The sequence below is a fragment of the Melanotaenia boesemani genome, chromosome 8 (assembly GCF_017639745.1).
Source record: "Melanotaenia boesemani isolate fMelBoe1 chromosome 8, fMelBoe1.pri, whole genome shotgun sequence".
Lineage (NCBI taxonomy): Eukaryota > Metazoa > Chordata > Actinopteri > Atheriniformes > Melanotaeniidae > Melanotaenia > Melanotaenia boesemani.
In genome coordinates this window covers 32,890,620-32,911,688 of record NC_055689.1, presented here as the reverse complement: position 1 = coordinate 32,911,688, position 21,069 = coordinate 32,890,620, and the positions used below count along the sequence as shown (strand labels likewise).

Here is a 21,069-nt window from a genome sequence, read left to right as displayed (position 1 = left end):
ATAATAAATGTAAACTTTTATAAACTAACAGAAACTCTCAAAAGTTAGAAGAGAAGCAAAAGTAGACAGAAAAATGTGCAGAATATACAGTAACATAGCTCTGGAACAGGTGAGGGTGTCAGGATTTGGTACAAAAGGAATATCCACCAAAAGTTCAGTCTTTCCAAGCAACGAGGGGATGTGGTCTACCACTCTGTGCCAAACTACCCAAAAATATAAGAAGTTTTAAAAAACGTTTCTTAATAACAGACTAGAAAGAACTTTGGAAATCTCAATGTTTCAAGGACTGATGAAAGACCTTCCATTCCTCAGGCAGCACTACAATAGAAACAGCCATCCCACCATGAACAAAGACTCACATGGGGTCAGGACGACAGTAGAAAACCATCTTGATTGAGCACAGTCAACCGCTGCCTCCAGAAATGTAACCTGAAACTGGATTACATAAGGAGGAGGAATATTTGAACTCATATTTGCCAAAGATGATGGATCCAGGCTGTTATTAGAGAAAGCTGTGATGTCGGGGAGCATGTATGAAGGTATCATTGATGCAGATGGATGCCGGAATTTTATAGAAACGTATGCTTCCATCACGGTGACGTCCACAGTCATTTCAGCACAATGATTTCAGACCTCGTTCTGCACTACCGCCAACAGTGTGGCCTCTAACACAAAGTGTGTGTGTTTGATTAGCATAAAGAGGAGAATCAGATAACAACCAATGACTGTTGAGCAGCTAAAAACTTTGATTTAGCAGGAATGGACATATTCCATAGAAAACTCTGTTTCCTCAGATCCCAAACCATTAAAGAGTGTCATTAACCTCCTCTTAACAAGGCCTAATTTTCTGCCTCCTGTCCGAAATTACAGACGCAATATAAATTAGGTTTCTTTTCACAACTGCAAGGACTGTATGTAAAATATTGGACTGAAAAAAAGCGTCAGAATCAAGGTATGTGTTACTGTGTCAGAGAAAATTCACCTGGAACGCAGTAGAAAATGTAAATAGTTATCTCCTAAAAGAAAACCACATTACCTTCAGTGAAAACCTGAGAATAGCAGCCCAATTCATCTATGAACGAGTACACTAGTCCTAGGAACTATTGAAGTAGTCTTAGGACCAAGTAAAGTATTCTTAGGGGACGAGTAAAGCAGTCTTAGGAATGAGTAGTCGTAGGAATGAGTGAAATAGTCCTAGGAAAATATAAATGGTTATCTCCTCCTAAGAGAAAACCATGTTACTTTCAGTGAAAACCAGAGAATAGCAGCCCAATTAATCTATAAACAAATAAAGTAGTCCTTGGAATGAGTAAAGTAGTCCTGGGAACAAGTGAAGTAGCCATGGGAACTATTAAAATAGTTCTAGAAATGAGTAAAGTATTCCTAGGAATGAGTAAAGAGTTACAAAAGAAGAGCTCATAGAAACGATACAGAGAAATAATTAGAGGAATAACAAGATGAAGGAGAAAGTTTGACCTAAGACAGAAAGTGTCTGCTTTTTAAACTTTATCTTTTCAGGAAAAGCTGCTGTGATTTAGTGTCAGTTTGTATCCAGGTATAAATCATCACTATAACAATAGGTGTGTTTCTTTTACCCCTAGAATTGCACAAAATTCTAAATATCTCAATAAAAAACTGGTAATGGAAACACCAAAATTTCTAAAAACCTCTCAAATATCGCTAAAAAGTTTTTATGCTCTCATAAGTGGTTTTTCCAGATGTGTCAATATAGAAATATATTGCAAAACTGTAATGGAAGCACTTTTTTAACATTTGCACATCCCCAGATGTGACGTAAGGGGTCACGTGACCAGTTTCAACTAAAGATGGCGTGGTATGAGTAGACCCAGAAGAAGACGAAAATCTTTTTACAAATAAAGAAAAAAAAATATAAATTCTCTCCTTGATAGCAAACAAAAGCAAAATGCAAAGTTTTACAAAGAATTACAAATCTCCATCCTTCTCAAAATGGCTGGTGCAGAAACATGACATGGGGGCGCATGGGACTGGGAAAATGTAGCAGACAAAGTAATGTTTGGACAACTTGGGCTCTTGGAAACATTCTGGTCCACACTCCAGACCACTTGGTGGCAGTAATGCACCGAGTCAGTTTTTGCCAACTGCCACAAAATATAAAGAAGAAGAAGAAAAACTGCAGAACAGAGATCAGGGTTTACTGAACGCATTGAAGGGAGAAAAGAAATAGACAAATGAAGAAACAGGTAACTGGGATGAAAGAAAGAAGAAATTCCTCCAAAGGGGGCGCACAGTAGAAAAAGTTAGAGAACCAGTGACTTGCAGGAAAATTGGCCTCAACTTTAACTTGATCTGTCAGTAAAAACTGCTCCACTAGAAGCCCAAAAATTAACAAAGTTTTTCATGATGGAGATGTGTTGTTACCAAAAGCTAATAATACTGTTATCCAGGGAAACTTTCACACATCCTTTTCAATTCTAAGTTTTATGTGATCTCTGTAGTTCAGTGTTTTGCTGAGTTTTACCGAAGAAACTCTTTATAGCGTCTATAAAGAGCGACAGGTGATGATCCTGCAGTCAGAGCTGCTGCTGTTCATCACCCAGATGGCTTTAGTTGCATCCTGAATCACCTGAGCACCAGTAAACAGCTGTTAGACAGCAGTAAGCAGGTTTCTCCTCTGATGTGTTGCTGCAGGCCGAAGGTGAAATCAAAGCAACAAAGACCACCCCACGTCCACGCAGACCACGCAGCTCATCGGAGGACGATAAAAGGTAGAGATGTGTTTCCATGCACAGATCAGGTGATTTACGATGTGCCGGCAGGAGGAGAAATTGATGTTAGCATAAACAGACCAAACAGAAAGTCATTATTTTAATTAACTTGTGTTTATGTTTTATTGTTGCTCTATAGATTCCAAAGAATTTTCATAAAGCGGGTTTACAGATAGAGAAGTACATTACAGAAAATAACAAAACTACATCCTGAAGATGGAAAGCTTGCAAAGATGCAAAGTCAATTTGTGTCGCACCTCTAAGCATTAAACAGCATTTTGCAGGTTAGTAGTTTGTGATTTAAACTGTAGGAAGATTTAGAAAAAATGTTATTTATGAAGCACATAAAAAACAGAGGTCTTCCAGAGTGCTTTACAACATAAAACATAGAAAAAAATTTTAAATGTGAGGAAAAAAGACTGTTTTGTAATATAAATGAGACATAAAAAGCAGCAGATCTGAAGCCTGAAGGCCGTTAGATTGTCTTTGTGTGTTGTATGAATTGATCTCCGCACTGTTTGCAGGGATGTTCATCTGTGTTTGGCCTTGAGTTGAGCATGCACATATTTAAATGCCTCTAGCTTATCAGGTCCCTCTTGTTGTAATTACAGATACTGGTTGTATAATAAACTGTGCATGATTCGTGATAGCGTGTCGACGACGATGAGCAAAACACAGATAACCTTGGCCAGAGCTGCAGCGAAGTAAAAACACATCTCTGTGCTTTAAACCTTCAGGAAAACAACCACAAACCACCAAACAGCTGCTGATTACAAATTTTGGACGCATAATTTTAATTGACCCTTTTACGTAATTCTAATATGAATTAAACAAATCATCGTTAAATCAGGTCTACTTATAAAGCAGGAGAAATACAGTCTGTCCTCTCAAAGCTGTTCATTACATTCAAACAATATGTGGCCAGACATGATTAAAAGAGCAGCTGTAAATATCAAAATAATGTCTATTAAAGCAACACTACATAACTTTCTGACCTTAAAGCTCTCGTTGTTTTCAGAGCACACTGACATTAATTCTGTACATTCCTGGAGCGGTTGTGACACTGCAGCATCTCGAGGCTGAGAAACCACCTTTTTTAACTTTCTTTCAAGCTCGGAGCATCACATTTAGCTGGATTTTGCTGTACTGCACCGCCTCACACAACAGGAACTGCATCAAGACACTTTCCAATTTAACCGCACCGCACAGCAAAGAAATGCAAGAGGACATCATGAGAAGAAGACAGGAAAAGAAAGAGTACATCATACTGACTTTTACTGGCCGGAGAGATCTCAAAGTGGAGACAGGATGCATTGCTGTTGCTGTTCAAAGTTCAGGAGCATTGCTTTACCCTTTAACCTTATAATTGTATATCTATCATATTTCATACATACAGTTTCTGAGACCTTGTATCACTATATGGTAAAAACTTTGCTCAAAACCGTGTTATAACACAATCTGATACTTGTCTTCTCTGCCACTTAATTCCCACCCAATTACTGTTTCAGGATTTAACCATTCAACTATTGTTAGTATTTTTTAACTGTTATATCGACCAGAAATAAATGTTTACAGCCAGGTACAGGAAAAAGTTCAGTGGTTTCATGGAGACACCTTACCCTTCCAAAAGAAAGAAGAAAAAAAAAAAAACAGTCTAAGATGGTTGGTGGTGTTGAGGTGAACTCTGAGAGCAGGTTTTAGTGCAGAATGGTTCGCTCTCCTTGCCCAGAGCTGCCCTCATCACTACACTATCATCATTATTATTTTATGACAGAGAGCCGCTTCCTGTCCTTCAGCTGGCCCCCATCAAACACTATAAAGATCTGCAGTTCAATGCTACACACTTAAATTAAAACTGGATAAAAAGGCTAAGCCGCTGCGGCACAACAGTAAGGTGACAGGCGAACAGCGCTGCCGGCTGCTGAGTTATTGCATCACGCGGACATGATTGGGAACGGCCTTTGACCCCGGGCTTTCCCTCACCTGCCATATCCACATGAAAACCGACCTGAAGGACACAATCAGGTTTGAAATGGATTTTCCTGATGAGACAAGGCAGGGAGACGTGCGGATTGAGTTACGGAATAATGGAATATCAAACATTCTCTAAAACCTGCAGCTTGTTGCCTGTAAGTGCGTCCTGGCTGGATTTGAAAGGGTCAAGGTGAAATGCAAAGTGAAACTGGTTATTTTAAAGGCAGTGCTGCATTCTTATTCAGACACAGTGCAGATAGCAAACATTTCTGTTTATTATTAAATAATACAAACACGACAGTGATGGGAATCTCTCAGCAACCCACAATTTAGTTAATCCAAAGTGCTGCAAAGTAATTAATCATGATGACAATTTGTCCCTTTCAAACGTTGTCATACATCTGCATCCTCGTACTTCTATGCATCTTTTACGTTGTCATGGTAAAGTCAGTTCATCCACTTGTGGGGGGTGCTGAGTTCGGAGTTCACTTCCGTGTTCTGAGGTCAGTTTCAGTCTGACCAGGCTGTTTGCAACCATCCGACACACTCATACAGCCTTTCTTCAAAAGCTCCCGCCATCTCTAGAGTTGTTGTCCTCGTTGTCGTCTTCTTCATCTGCTGGTTTTTCTTCCTGCTTCTTTTCTTTTTCTCTGGTTTGTTTCTTTCACTGCCCCCATGGTTCCAGTGGTATTGTTGTCTCTGCTGCATCAAGTGTTGAATCCTCTTGCTGAAGTATGCAACAAGCTTAAAAAGAAAAAGAACAAACAATATTGAAGTCAAACTTTACTAAATTGGTTATTATAACTAAGTTCTAAAAGTTTGAGACTCTAAATAGGAATTAAGTTTTCACTTTATTCTGATTTAATGTCTACAGATAGAAACTTATTCTTCCAGTTTTCTTTTACATAATGTGAACATTTTAAAGTGCCACTGCTGAACTTTGGTGGATGTTCTTGTGTCCCCTAATGACGGATAATTCAGCATCCATCTTGCATACTGTCTCTTCTCTGGTATGTCTCCAGACAGTAGAAATCAATGTAAAAGTCAGTCTGATGTTGATTCTTATCTCTTGCCCTCTCATTACTTCTTTTCTCTCTTTTCCCAGTTATTTCATCTTGTGATTATGAATCAGCCACAGTGCACATTCGTAACATCCAGTGTGTTGGTATCCAGTTGCTAGTGGATGACATGGAACCATAAAGCAAAACACAGCTGGAAAGTGATGCTGGGGAAAAATAAAAGAAAAAAAGTTGCGTGTGCTCAGTTTTCGGGCGGCTCCAGAAATGTACATAACGAATATTATTGTTGCATTAGAACGAGTCAGAAGCAGAGTTTTAATGCCATTAAATTGTTTATTCTTACTCTAAATCTCCATATAAAGAATGTAGTACAGTCAATTTTTGGTTAACAGAACTAATTGTTTTTCATTTAAATGTTTGAGCTCTGGAAAAAAGATTTTTAGATGATTAGATGATTTTTTCTTCAAGTCTAGTGGTGATAAAATTATTTACTGAAAGTACTGAAAAATGTAAACACCTTGAACTGGTCTAAAAAGCTTAAAGAGCATAAATTCTGATCTGTGCTCAGACACAAACTGAGTTTTCCTTCTGTTCACTATAAGAAACATTACTGTTATTGTTTGTGAATTGTGACAGCAACATCAGTTATAGCCAAGATCCAAACACAGTGTCCTCAAAGGCTTCATCCGACTCCTCATTCTCCCGACTGAAATTAATCTGCTGATATATTATTGATTAAATGCCCTAAAACAGTGAAAGCTCTCTGCCAGTGTCTCCCAAAGTCTGAGCGGAGTTCTTCAGGTGACTAAGCAGCATATGAAAAGAAAGATAATACACAGAAATGCTGCTTCTTCTCACATTTGAGACAATCAGCACAGTAATCAGAACAGTTGGTCATGAGGGTGCTACTGGTGAAGTATCAACAAAACATATAAATCTAAATTATCCCCAAACTTCAAGCTACTTTTTGGGGGTTTGAAAAGCTCTATGTCATAAACTATGTTCAGTACAAATTTTGAGCTCTATTAAGAGCCACAGAAAGTTAGGTGTATATTATTCTCTGCAGCTAGGTCTTATACTGGAATAATGTCAGAGTGGACTCCATCTATGAGGGACAGACCCAGTGATCGGGTTCCTCAGGGCCAATTTGTCTTGGTTTACAAAAAACATTTTTACTCTCTAACTTTTGACCCAAGCAGACTTGTCAACGAATGACTTCATGTATATTGCACCGTCTGCAGTTACCACAGTCTGGCTCTCATTATGAAGGCACTGAATGCTCTTCATTACCAGTGAGAAATGATGACCAGTTAGATCTTAGCCTAGACTGTAACAGGAATCTGGTCTGAACCTCATGCTGACGATGAGGTTTACCTGTTACCAAGATTAACTGTGGAGCTAAATTTAGACCTGTCGCCTCTTCTATGTAGACTCTACTTCATCACTAAAAACCTGCATATGCCTTTACACCCCTTACCAGATTGGTCACTTAAGATGTTCTTGGCATTGAAGATACCAAGTGATGAAGAGTTTCAGGTGTTATTTTGTCCCGGTCTTCATGCAAACATGTTAAGCCTCATTTTTTGCTCTTTCTTTTAATACATACACTACTGTTCAAAAGTTTGGGGTCACTTTGCCATGGGATTCAATAGGGAAGTGACCCCAAACTTTTGAACGGTACTGTATATGAACTGAGTCTTCTTTCTGTCTTCTGCATTCATTTAATGCATATTTTAGTCCACTTTCAGAACGTACCAAGATGCAGCAAACAGAGCAATACCACCAGAAAACTTCAGGGGCAGTGTTGCACAGTATAGCTCCAGTAAAAGAAACAAAGAAGTAGTAGGTGATGTATTTATAGGCTCCACAGACCACCACAGTCTACTGCACTGCCCCTTTTTACGTCTCTTTCTGAGAATGTACATTATCGTGATCTCGTCCACCACTGCCATGTTTGTTTTTGTCTGTTTGTGTTACTTAGTTATTTAATAAAAAAAGGAACACAAACAAAACAACAACAACAAAAAACAAAACAAAAACAAAACAAAAAAACCCCACAAGAACAAAATGTTACGGCTAAAGGAAAAATGTGCGGACCGCAAAACACCAGCTCTGTTTTGTGAAAAGCTCTGTGAAAAAAACATAATTTGAGATTTGAAAGAACTTCAAATTATAAAGGGGGAGAATCTGAGATCGGTAAGACGTAAATAAATACACACACTCAGGAATATTTGTTTACATCAGAAATTGCTGTTTTTTCCACTGCTCTTTCTGCAAAGTCGGACAATTCTGTGCATGTCAAAATGATTTATTCTGTTCAAACGTGATGAATGTAAACTCCCGTCATAAGAAAAACAGCACAGGTTTTGTAAACCAGTTGAAGAAATTTTCCACATGTAAACATCGATACTGATCTGACCCCATGCTGCCACAGAAACCTGATTCCACCCATACATTACAGAATCCTGATCCAATCCCATACCATCACAGAACCTTGATCCAATCCCATACCATCACAGAACCTTGATCCAGTCCCATACCATCACAGAACCCTGATCCAGTCCCATACCATCACAGAACCCTGATCTAGTCCCGTACCATCACAGAACCTTGATCTAGTCCCATACCATCACAGAACCCCGATCCCACCCCATACCATCATAGAACCTTGATCCAGTCCCATACCATCACAGAACCCTGATCCAGTCCCATACCATCACAGAACCTTGATCCAGTCCCATACCATCACAGAACCCTGATCTAGTCCCATACCATCACAGAACCCCGATCCCACCCCATACCATCACAGAGCCTTGATCCAGTCCCATACCATCACAGAACCTTGATCCAATCCCATACCATCACAGAACCTTGATCTAGTCCCATACCATCACAGAACCTTGATCCAATCCCATACCATCACAGAACCCTGATCCAGTCCCATACCATCACAGAACCTTGATCCAATCCCATACCATCACAGAACCCTGATCCAGTCCCATACCATCACAGAACCCTGATCCAGTCCCATACCATCACAGAACCTTGATCCAATCCCATACCATCACAGAACCTTGATCCAGTCCCATACCATCACAGAACCCTGATCCAGTCCCATACCATCACAGAACCCTGATCTAGTCCCGTACCATCACAGAACCTTGATCTAGTCCCATACCATCACAGAACCCCGATCCCACCCCATACCATCACAGAACCTTGATCCAGTCCCATACCATCACAGAACCCTGATCCAGTCCCATACCATCACAGAACCTTGATCCAGTCCCATACCATCACAGAACCCTGATCTAGTCCCATACCATCACAGAACCCCGATCCCACCCCATACCATCACAGAGCCTTGATCCAGTCCCATACCATCACAGAACCTTGATCCAATCCCATACCATCACATAACCCTGATCCAGTCCCATACCATCACAAAACCTTGATCCAGTCCCATACCATCACAGAACCCTGATCCAATCCCATACCATCACAGAACCTTGATCCAGTCCCATACCATCACAGAACCCTGATCCAGTCCCATACCATCACAGAACCCTGATCTAGTTCCGTACCATCACAGAACCCCAATCCCACCCCATACCATTGCAGAACCCTGACCCACCTATACATCACAGAACCCCGATCCAGTCCAATACTATCACAGAACCCTAATTTAACCCAGTACCATAGCAGAACCGGGCTTTTGGACTTGTTGCTGGTTTGTTCTATCAACATCCATTCCAAGATCTGGAATACTGATTGGTCTCACCACATCCAGGTTTCCATTGTGTGATGGTCCATCCCAGATGCCTCTGAGTCTGAGTCCAGAGAAGTTAACGCTGTGTCTGAAATCTGGACCAAGTTAACCTGCAGCTTCTTTTTAGTGAATCTAACTGTATTGTAGAGCTTGACAAAGGTTTCCACAAAGGTTTCCTTGTTCATGTGGTTCTGTCAGCTGTTGATGGATGATGAATCTTTATGGGATCAGAGATCACGGGCGTCCAGCTCAGGCTTGCTTCCTAAACTGGGAGAAATTCCTTGTTTGTCCATGTTTACTGTATTCACTGTTAAAACTGAAATTTTATGGTTAAATAAGCTATTCTGGATATTTCAACCATGAATAGTATTATCTTTATTACCATTTCACAATTTGCTGCTCATTCAAGCTTCTTAATGTGCGCAGAACCTTAAATCATATTTTTATCTTTGCTTTTGACTCATCAGGAAGTAGCTCAGTATCTCCACATCAAACCCTCCATCCAGACAGGCAGAACATGACATCAACCATCTCCACATGACTTGTTTCGTCTGGTTCTTATCTGAAATCCAGATGATGGGATTAAGATCAGACCTGTGACATCACCTCACTTCCACTTCCAAACACAATCCTTGATCAGAGTCCGCAGACACTGAACAGAACCAGCTGATGTTGTCAAAGCAGCCGGTGGCAACTCGATTACATCCCCATTACCAAAGTGAGACTGATATCACTGCCGGAGCTCAGTCATAGTTGGACTTCTGCAGCTATTCACAATACTTTCACTAGTTATCTAATTTTTTTTCTCTGAGAGATAATGGAAACTTTTCTGGGGTGATGTTTTTAAGCTGTGCTTCTACAAACCAAAATTACTTTAGTTTTATTTGAGAAAATCAGGTTCTGGAAGAAAATTCTGTAATTTTGTGGATTTTAGGTGGTTTACAGCTGAAGGTCTGGTGCTTTTGGACCTGCACTGAGTAATAAGTGAAGATGAATGATCAGTAGGATAGTTACTAACATCAAGTGGTCAAGTTGGAGATGACCATATTCATCTCAAGTGCCTTGCACCAACAGTCAGGCAACATATAATTACATGTAATGTGCACAACATGATTGTGTTATTGAGACCCACTGAGTTTTCACATCATTTGGCCACCCAAATAATACGTTAGAACTCACTGTGAGGAATGGAAATGAAACAAGCTTTCAGCTGTGATTTTCTGTTGTACTGGGATACTGTTGAAAGCAGTGACTCACAACTCAGTAAAGAAAATCATAAGACTGAGTCAACAGACGTGATTTTTGCTTTTGCTGAACTTATCAAATCCACTGTCTAGTAGCGGGTTGGACCCACTTTTTAATTCTTGGTGACAAGGTGATGGAAACATTCCTCTGAGGTTTTCCTCCATATTGACATGACAGCATCACTCAGTTGCTGCAGATTTGTCGACTGCATCCGTGATGAGAATCTGGTGGCTGTGGAGGCCGTTGGAGTCCAGTGAACTCATCGTCATGTTCTAGAAAGCAGGTGGAGATGATCGGAGCTTTATGACATGGTGCATTATCCTGCTGGAAGTAGCATCAGAAGATGCTCCACTGTGGTCATAAAGGGATGGACATGGTCAGCAACAATACTCAGGTAGGCTGTGGTTGTTAAACCAGGCCACGTTGGTACTAAGGGGCCCAAAGTGGGCCAAGAAAATATCCCCCCACCATTACACCACCAACAGCCTGAAGTGTTGATCCAAGGCAGGATGGATCCATGTTTTCATGATGTTTCCAGCAGATTCTGAGCCTAGTATCTGGATGTGGAGCTGAAACGGAGACTCATCAGACCAGCAACGTTTCTCCATCTTCTATTGTCCAGAGTTGGTGAGTTTGTGTGAATTGTAGCCTCAGTTTAACTGTTCTTAGTTGACAGAAGAAGTGTTAATTTTATCAGCCATTTTTAAATTTAGTCTCTGTTTTAGTCCAGTTTCAGTCGCGCTAATTAATTTTTATCACGTTTAGTCAACCTCATCTCGTTTTTATTTAGTCAAGATTTAGTCGACTATAAGACGAGTATTTTAGTCTTTATTTTAGTCCAAGAAAACATAATTTTCTTTGTCTAGTTTTAGTCAACATTTTAGTCTATCTTTAGTCAGGGCAATCATTTTACCCTTTTACTTTTTTGGTCAGCAGATAATATTTTAACATTGTTGGTAGTATATTACTATTAAACTACATTTAACAATCCATTTCAACTCATACTTAAAACATAACTATCCTATTTTATGCAGAAATAATTGCAGACATTTTTATGTTTACATGCATTTATTTATATTAATATTGATGCACCTGCCCGCTGCAGGTTTGAAAGGGGGTGTGTGTGAGTGGCGGAAGAGCCGAGGATGAGGAGGAGGAGACAGGATTTGACTAAATCATATTTAAATTTAATTTTCATCTCGTCTTTGTTCGTGAACTTAAATGTCCACAGATTCTAGTCCAGTTTTTATTTAATGAACTGCATTTTCGTCTCGTCTTTATTAGTCCACGAAATTTTGGAATGTTTTCTGATTTAACTACAGTTATTGTTTATTAACGGGGGTTTTAGTCTTGTCTAGTCTAGTTTTTGTTCGGTTAAAAATGTGCTTTGATGAAAATATTTTCGTTTAGTTTTCATTAACGAAATTAACACTAGGCCACCAATAACCAGTCCTAGGCCACGTTCAAAGTCACTTAAATCCCCTTTCTTCATCATTCTGATGCTCAGTTTGAACTTCAGCACGTCTACATGACTAAATGTGTTGAGTTGCTGCCATGTGATTGGCTGATTAGATATTTATGTTAACAACCTGTTGACCAGGTGGATCTGATAAAGTGGCCCAGAGTGTAATAACATTAACAAAGATGCTCTAACAAGACAGCATTGTCCTGTAGTTTTTAGTTATCGACATCTAACAGACTGTCAGAAGAATAAACACCTGACTCCAAAGCATGTGACTAGACTTTTACTATAAGCTTAATACTATTATTCATATGATTTTTTTTCTAATTATTTTTATTTTCTTTTTCATACTAAACTTCCTTTGTTCTACTACTGCAAAAATAACTTATATAATATATTCAAATAACCATAGCTTTTCTGAAGCTGAGCGGATATCTTTGACCTTAGAGTTTCAGATTTCTGAGCACAGTCCTGTGCTGTGGGAGGCTTTTCACCTGATGTAGTACAAGCTGTAGTATCACTTAAAATCCTCTTTGAACATTGTGTTCATTTATTAAACATTCATTCCAAAAACAGATGCCGGCTTTCTCTATCAGCAGGAAAATTATCCAATTTACTTGCCCGTGTCTCAGCTGGAGCAGGTAATTTTCCTGCAGCGAATTAAAACGCGACTGAAAGCGGCAGGTTCTTACTGTACAGTGTGTCCTCTGGCAGCTTTATTCCCCTCTCAATAAACTAGCTGCAGAGTCCACAGAGCAACGAAGAGCTTCTTCTCCTGCGTCCACCGGCTGTTTATTGTTAGCTGCTGTGCAGAGATTTAATTATAATAGCCACACTCTTCCTGGAAAATCAGCACATTTCATTCATTTTCTTGCCCATGGTTGCTTCTTTATAGACTGATAGCCTACAACGGGAACCTGAAGAGGCTTAATTGGCAGTGCAGATCATGATATACCAGTGCTATTGCAATAATGAATTACACGGCAGCCCATATATCTCTGCCAATTTTTATTTGGGTTCAGGCAATTAAGGGAATGCATTTTACTCCATCTGGTTACTTGCAGATAAAGATTTCATGAGACTATATTAACAATTCCAAATTAAATGACTATGTTTACTTATGAATTTTAGCAACAGGGAACTGCTGCTACCTTGTCTTTGGAAATCATGTCAGCAAATACTTAAGCAGTTTTATGCACTTGGAATATCCAAATAAAGCCTGGTACACACATAACGATTTTTTAAATCTGAGATTTTTTTATCTGGTCGAAAATAAAAAAATCAGGCATTAAACAGTTAACTTTAGTGTTAATTCTGATTTATAGACGTTGGAAGTGTTTGTGCATGCTTTTATAAATCTGGAAGTTTTTGTGCACCACATTTCCCTTTTTCCCTGCCTACATACCTACATATGGCACCTATACTCATCTTTGTGTTACAGCCCCAGGATTGGTGGCCTGTAGTCAACATATTCAAAGGGGACTGTGCCAGCCCTTCGCGGTGATTGGCTGATGATTCATCTTGTGGACTTTTCCTTCCTCTGTTTGGAGTGGTCGACTGCTCTCCAAGTTCCAGATGGGGAGCCCAATCATTAAGCACGACTGTCTATATATACAGAGGATTGCCCTCATTCGGGGCAGCTGTGTACAAGCGGTACACAGTTCGCCAGATTGGGAGAGACTTTCTGCATGGCTTTGAGATTTGGGTTGTGTAAAGTTTTAAGCTTACCTGAGTTTGTACGGCTTATCTTTGTGTTTTATTGTGAATATCTGCACAATTTGAGTTAATCGTTTCTTTTGTTTTGACTACCCGTTTTGGTGGGGTTTCAGTTAATCCTTTTGGTACTTTTGATGTAGATTATTTCTTGTGCTTACGTGTTTTACGGGTTTCAGTTTATCAGAGTTGTACGTTGTGAGTCAATAAAGTGTGGACTTTTAATATCCAGTCTCCTATCTTTATGTTAATATATTTTTTCACCCCTGGACCCAAGGGTGTGTAACATTTGCTACGCGCAGTTTTATAAATGAGCCCCCCCCAAATCATTTTCACACACAACCATCTCCAGGGTTTACAGAGATGGTCTGAAGAAGAGAAAATATCCAGTGAGCAGCAGTTATCTGGACCAGAATGTCTTGTTGATGTCAGAGGTCAGAGGAGAATGGGCAGACTGGTTGGAGATGATAGAAAGACAACAGGAAGTCAAGGCAGAAATATTTCACTTTCCATGAGTCTAAATATTATATTAGTTCACCTTTTTAAGTTGAATTACTGAAATAAATTAAGTTTTGTGCGATATTCTAATTTTTGAGTTTCACTGGTATATTAATACAGCAGCCAGTAAAGCTGCTCTCATTCACATACAGTATTATTTTTATACTTTTGTCAGAAATAGGAAAGCAGCCTGGTAAAACTACCTGTAAACTCGTGGAAGCGTAGAGCATCTCTAGTATCACTTTGCTCCATGATGTCGTCAGCAGCAGAGGGAAAGAGATCAAATATGCAGCATATTGTTCAGTAATTCTACTCTGCAGTGTTTGAACTGGCAAACATGATTTATCTGAAAAGTGCAAAAAATAACTAAAATAAATCCCCAAACCCTCCTATAGGTGATCAGGAATCAGTGGTTATCGATTCAGTTTGTATCAAAGTGTTTAACACAGGCAGTGTTCAGCTTTTTTCCACTAAAGATTTTCATCAGATGGTCACAGAGGCTCTCTGTGATTTGTCATCCAGAAATATTAAACCTCCTGTCTGTGACATGAGGTAATTAGTTTTGTTCTGCAGTGAAGCAGCATGTATTTATAAATAAGGCTTTGTGTAATAAAACACCTTAACTGCAGCATATTATATACGGAGGTTTTAACTGCACATTGTATCACATCTGTGTCAGACTTTGATGTCTATGAATCAACTTCAGCAAAGCAAATTACACCTACTTTCTTCAGCAGAGTCTCTGTTCAGCCTTTTACTTCAGTTCTTCAGAACTTCACTGACCATTATATCAAAATAAATAAAACTGCGTGCAACCATTAACCTCTTCTTGACAAGACTTTTCTGTACCGGGGGTAGCATGACATCCATTCTGGACAGCAAACACTAGCAAGCAGCAATGCTAACATGTAGCATAGCAACATGACAGGGAGAAATCCAGCTAAAAGACTCTACCAAGCACAGGCATCCAAACTAAAAACAGTTCAAACCCCAAGCAATTATATGGGAATGTAAAAAAAAACATGAGAACAGCACTGTCCACTTTAGAGCTTCTACAAATTTCTCCACTTCAAGCAAACCACAGAAACAAGCGGTCATATGAAAGCAGAGCCTCTGCTGATTATGACGACATCTGTCTCATCATGGTGGGACAGAAACTCTGGAGCTAGCAGCCAGAATCAGAAATTATGTCTTACTTTTGCTGTTTTGTGGTGAAGAGTTTGATTCCAGCTCTAAAACCTCTGCTAATGTGTTCTCCTGTGACTCTGCCTTTGGCATGAATCACGAGGTCCTGCTAGTTTCCATGGAGATGAGGGAGGTTTTATAGTGACAAGTTTTACTCCTTCCTAGGACTACTTTACTTATTACTAGGACTACTTTACTTATTCCTAGGACTACTTTACTTATTACTAGGACTACTTTACTTGTTCCTGTGCAGGGGCCCCATGAAAAGAAACTGAAGTGGGCCCCCCCTCTGAAAATTTTGATACTGTAATACATAAATTAGCTATTTTAATAATATTTTGACCATCATACCTATATTTGTGAATAAAAAAAATATGGCCGTTAGGTTACTTGGTAGGGGAAGCACTAAAATACAATGACGTTAATTTAGATTTAGTTATTTGCTGCAAGACAGATACTATATATTTAAAAACCCATCTCTCTTTTTTTAAAGTACTTAAACAATTCATTATCTCAAGATCAATTACTTAAAATACAAAACTTAAATACAAAATAACCTCTTCCATGAAAATGAAATGCATTTATAATCTGTGGAGAAACAAATCAAATCTCAGCTAAAACATTAAAAACAAAATGGCTGCTCGTTTATGATTTATAGTATTGTGAGCATTATCATTGAACATTATTACTGAGCAAGAGGCAACAAATAATAAATAAAAACAAATAAATAAAATCAGAAGCAAATGGTAAAATAAGTTAGGTAGGCTCAGAAACAAAAAATCGCAGGACCTCATATGGTATATTGTATTATATGAACTGAGTGTAATACGGTCACAAGCAAACCACTGTGGAGATTTACAGCCAAACAATGGCTGAGAGCCATCTTTAAAATTAAATAATCACATTTTAAAAGGTAGAACTTTGAGTAATAAGATATCAAGGAGTGGTAAACGTACACTATTGCTGAGTCAAGCTCTTGCAGTTCCATTCACAGTCACAGGTCCTTGCTCAGCCTTTTTCACCAAGAGCCCAACGTGGAGCTGGAAAAATCCCTTATCAAGTCCTTTTAAGTCCAGCTTTCTGTTCTATCCAGCTGTTCTATTATATAGTATCTCCAATGTCATTTGTAATAGCATCACAATCATTATTTCTGGCGGGCTCACACTATTTGTTTTGCTTAAAGGTGCTTTCAGTGATTTCACCAACAGTGTCAAAGGAAACTGATTTGACTACCAATCCTCCACGTCATCGTCTCCCTCAAGTAGCAACACATGAAGTCTAATTTATCTCCAGATCTGTAGACTCACAGGTGAAGCAATAGATTAGTGGGGGAAACATATATGATGATATATAGTTGTTGCTAGTGAATCTTCTGATATCTAGAAAATCTGATATCTAGAAAATTTAAATATTTCTCTGATTGGATTGAAAGCAGTCACCCAGTCTGCTGCACTAGAAATGTGCTCTGTTCCTGGACAAAAATGATGGTACCCTCAACCTAATAGTTTGTTGCGCAACCTTTTGAGGCAATCAAACGATTCCTGTAATTGTCACTGAGGCTTCTGCACCTCTCAGCAGGTATTTTGGCCCACTCCTCATAAGCAAACTGCTCCAGTTGTCTCAGGTTTGAAGGGTGTCTTTTCCAGACGGCATGTTTCAGCTCTTTTCAAAGATGCTTAATAGGATTTAGGTCAGGACTCATAGAAGCCACTTTAGAATAGTCCATGTTTTCCTCTTAGCCATTCTTGGGTGTTTTTAGCTGTGTTTGGACCATTGTCCTGTTGCAAGACCCATGACCTGCGACTGAGACCAAGCTTTCTGACACTGGCCAGCACATTTCTCTCTAGATTCCCTTGATAGTCTTGAGATTTCATTGTACCGGCACAGATTCAAGACACCCTGTGCCAGATGCAGCAAAGTAGCCCCAGAACATAACAGAGTCTCCTCCATGTTCCACAGTAGGGACGGTGTTCTTTTCTTCATATGCTTCATTTTTCCGTCTGTAAACATAGAGCTGATGTGCCTTGGCAAAAAGTTCCATTTTTGTCTCATCTGTCCATAGGACATTCTCCCAGGAGCTTTTTAGCTTGTCAACATGTAGTTTGGCTTTTTTATGATTTGTTTTCAACAATGGTTCCTCCTTGGTCGTCTCCCATTAAGTCCACTTTGGCTCAAACAACGACGAATGGTGCGATCGGACACTGATGTTCCTTGAGCTTGAAGTTCACTTTTAATCTCTTTAGAAGTTTTTCTGGGTTCTTTTGTTACCATTCGTATTATCCGTCTCTTTGATTTGTCATCAATTTTCCTCCAGCGGCCACATCCAGGGAGGTTGGCTACAGTCCCATGGATCTTAAATTTCTGAATAATATGGGCAGCTGTAGTCACAGGAACATCAAGCTGCTTGGAGATGGTCTTATAGCCTTTACCTTTAACATGCTTGTCTATAATTTTCTTTCTAATCTCCTGAGACAACTCTTTCCTTTGCTTCCTCTGGTCCATGTTGAGTGTGGTACACACCATGTTACCAAACAGCACAGTGACTACCTGTAGCCTATATATAGACCCACTGAATGATTACAAGGTTGTAGACACCTGTGATGCTAATTAGTGGACACACCTTGGATTAACACGTCCCTTTGGTTACATTATCTTTTCTAGGGTACCATCATTTTTGTCCAGGCCTGTTTCATGAGTTTATGTTTTTTAAATAATTCTGTTGAAACATGACTGAAAAGCAATGTTTGACTTTCATTGGTTAAATTTCATAGAATTTTTATTTATTATTACTTTTGTCAGATTCAAGTTATTTCTGTGTACATTGTGAGTTTTTCTTTCATTAACCGAAGGGTACCAACAATTTTGTCCATGTCTGTAATATGGGAGCAAAGTGAGCTAGCTTATACTTTCCATCAGACGAACTAACTGTAACTAACTGACCCACCTCGCCTCTGAAAGAACTGGGTGACGTACTGTCCACCCCTCTGCTCTCTCTCCAGTGTCAGCTTTTATTTTCTTTTTTAACTTTTTTTTTTATTTTTGAGGCATCCTGCCATCTGCAGCTGATGGAGCAGGTGGACTGAACCATTAAAAGGAATAAAATAAAATATAGAGGGGGGCTGGGTGTTCAGAAATGTTTCCAAAACAAAGAAACTTAATGATACCATTGCATTGTACCTACAATGTTTGCATGATTGTAAGTTTATCATTGAGTGTTAGATATTTTGGTAGTATTACAATTGTATTGAGGGCCCTTCTGGGCCCCTAAAATCCTTTCCCTTCTCTCCCCCCCAAGTTTAAGTGTGGCTTAAATGCTCCTCAGCTCAATTCTGATCTCTTTCATTCTCTGTCTCCACTAAACAGGAAGAATCGAGTTCCTGAGTGGCTGGATGTCGATCCCAGCAAACACACATCCATCGACTTAGCCAACATTGTGTCGCGGGAGAGCACCAGGTCAGGTCCACTGGAGACATCCAAAGTGGGTCCACCTGCTGCCACAGGTGCCCCCTCTGAAGGGTTTGTGGACAACCCCGAGGTCCCCCCACTCATATGATCCATCTGAGTGTTTTTACGTGCAACAAACTGCCGATAACTTAATGTTTCTTATCGAACCTTCTACTGCACACAAACCAATGAGAACAGGAGCTCATAACTAAAGTTTTCACATTAATACTGTTAAAAGAAGGCTTTTAAAATTACTTGGAGGTTTAGAAAATTTCACATAATTTACAGACATATTACAGTATTTAGTTTAGTTTCCAGGAAGTTTTAACATATCTCTGGAAGGAAAATCCAAAACTTGTGAAAACCTGGAGAACTTCATGTAACAGTGGAACAGAGTTCATTTCAGTCTAAGCTCTGATGACATGGTTCCTCTCATCTTCTATTAGCCTGTTTGACATTAAAAATACATCTCTGCAAAAACAACACACCTCTCCCCGGACCTGACATTAAATCTGGTTTTACTTAAAGATTTAATAAATGGCACATTTAGCAAGTTTGAAAAGTCAGATTTGTTTCTGCATACCTCAGAATTTCAGAAGTAAAGTAGCTCATCTTACTAGTCCAAAAAGCTATATCCTATCATTTTTAATCAGAAGAGACCAAGAGACCACTGCAGAGTCTGACTCCACTCTTTCTGAATATCAATAAAAGGTTTATACACCATTTTTGTCAACGTCTTTTTGTAAAATCTTTGGCTTGCTCTCCCTTTTTTAAGGTATTCAACTTCATGACGAACCCTGAAGTTATTTATAAAGTAACCTCCATTTGTTTCACAACTTGAATAAAAGGAACAACCCTAAACAACACACAGACATTTAGCACATAAACTCTGGTCTACAGTGAGCTTGACCACCACGTCAAGTAACGCAGGACTACTGAGGCAGAAGTAATGTCCCATGAATATAAACTACAGTGTTCTGGAGTATAGACGTGGAACTGAAAGGTTTTTTCATGGAAAAAAGAGAAAAAACACATTACATTAACAAAAGCTGAAATCTTTACACCTACGACAGATTTGAGTTGTTTGTACATCTAATTTAATGGTAATTACTGTTGTGTTGGACAGCTTGTTAACCATTGTGCCCTCCTCAAGTTTACTACCCTCTGGTGACCTTTTGGCCAAAAATGTCCACACAAAAAACTGCTATGAAATCTTTATAAATCTATAGTTTATGTGTATATATATATATATATATATATATATATATAAATCACTGAAATAACTTCAGACTAAAAAAATCTGCAATTGTTAGAATTTTAAACCTTTAAATATCATTTTAAAGATTTAAAATATTTGTTTAAAAGAATCACAAATTTTTTTTTTCTACATAATAAATGTGAGAATGGGACTTTGGTGGTGACTGGAGTCTTGGGTTTGTCAAAGATTAGCTGAAAATTGATTTGATCACATTTGTATTTTCTATGTACCATCAGATACTTCCTCTGGGCATGTTCTAATCAAAAAGCAGAAAAAATATTGATGATTGTATTAAAGTTTTTTTTGTGTGTGGACATTTTTGGCCATGAAGTTCAACAGCAGGTGGAAAATGCATCAACAGAGTATAAACGACATGTGATAGAAGACACGTGACACTGGGTTTGTCTAAAAGAAGTTAAAAATGATAAAAAGTAAAAATTCATGGCACTGGTTTCAACACAAGGGCTGACAGTGGTTCACCTCAGTTGGCATGACAGATACTTGAACCCAGGTTCTCCAGACCCAAGCCCACCTCTGCAATTACTAAGCTACCACTCCCCTAAATGACCGAAATAAAAAGTTGAAAAAAATGAACAAAAATGCCCAAGGAGGGTATAAGAATTAATTAAATGCATCCGAGGAATACAGTTGTTGTTCTTGTACCGACTTTGGACTAGAGCTGATGTCTTCAGACGGTTCCCAATTTCACCAGGTGTTTCAAGCCTTAACTGTGACCTCCTCCAGTGGGTGAGTTG

At 39.0% G+C, this 21,069-nt stretch overlaps 1 protein-coding gene across 5 annotated transcripts in view; it reads left to right on the top strand.

The window, feature by feature from the left end:
* dnaaf11 (dynein axonemal assembly factor 11) overlaps window positions 1-19,779 on the top strand; it is a 56,245-nt gene extending 36,466 nt beyond the window's left edge. For all 5 annotated transcript variants that reach the window (XM_041992461.1, XM_041992460.1, XM_041992459.1 and 2 more), the window contains 2 exons: window positions 2,671-2,747; window positions 18,976-19,779. In XM_041992461.1, the coding sequence (XP_041848395.1) occupies window positions 2,671-2,747; window positions 18,976-19,165 (267 nt within the window). In that variant the 3' untranslated portion in view covers window positions 19,166-19,779. The remainder of the gene's footprint in view (window positions 1-2,670; window positions 2,748-18,975) is intronic.
* The last annotated feature ends 1,290 nt before the right edge of the window (window positions 19,780-21,069 follow it).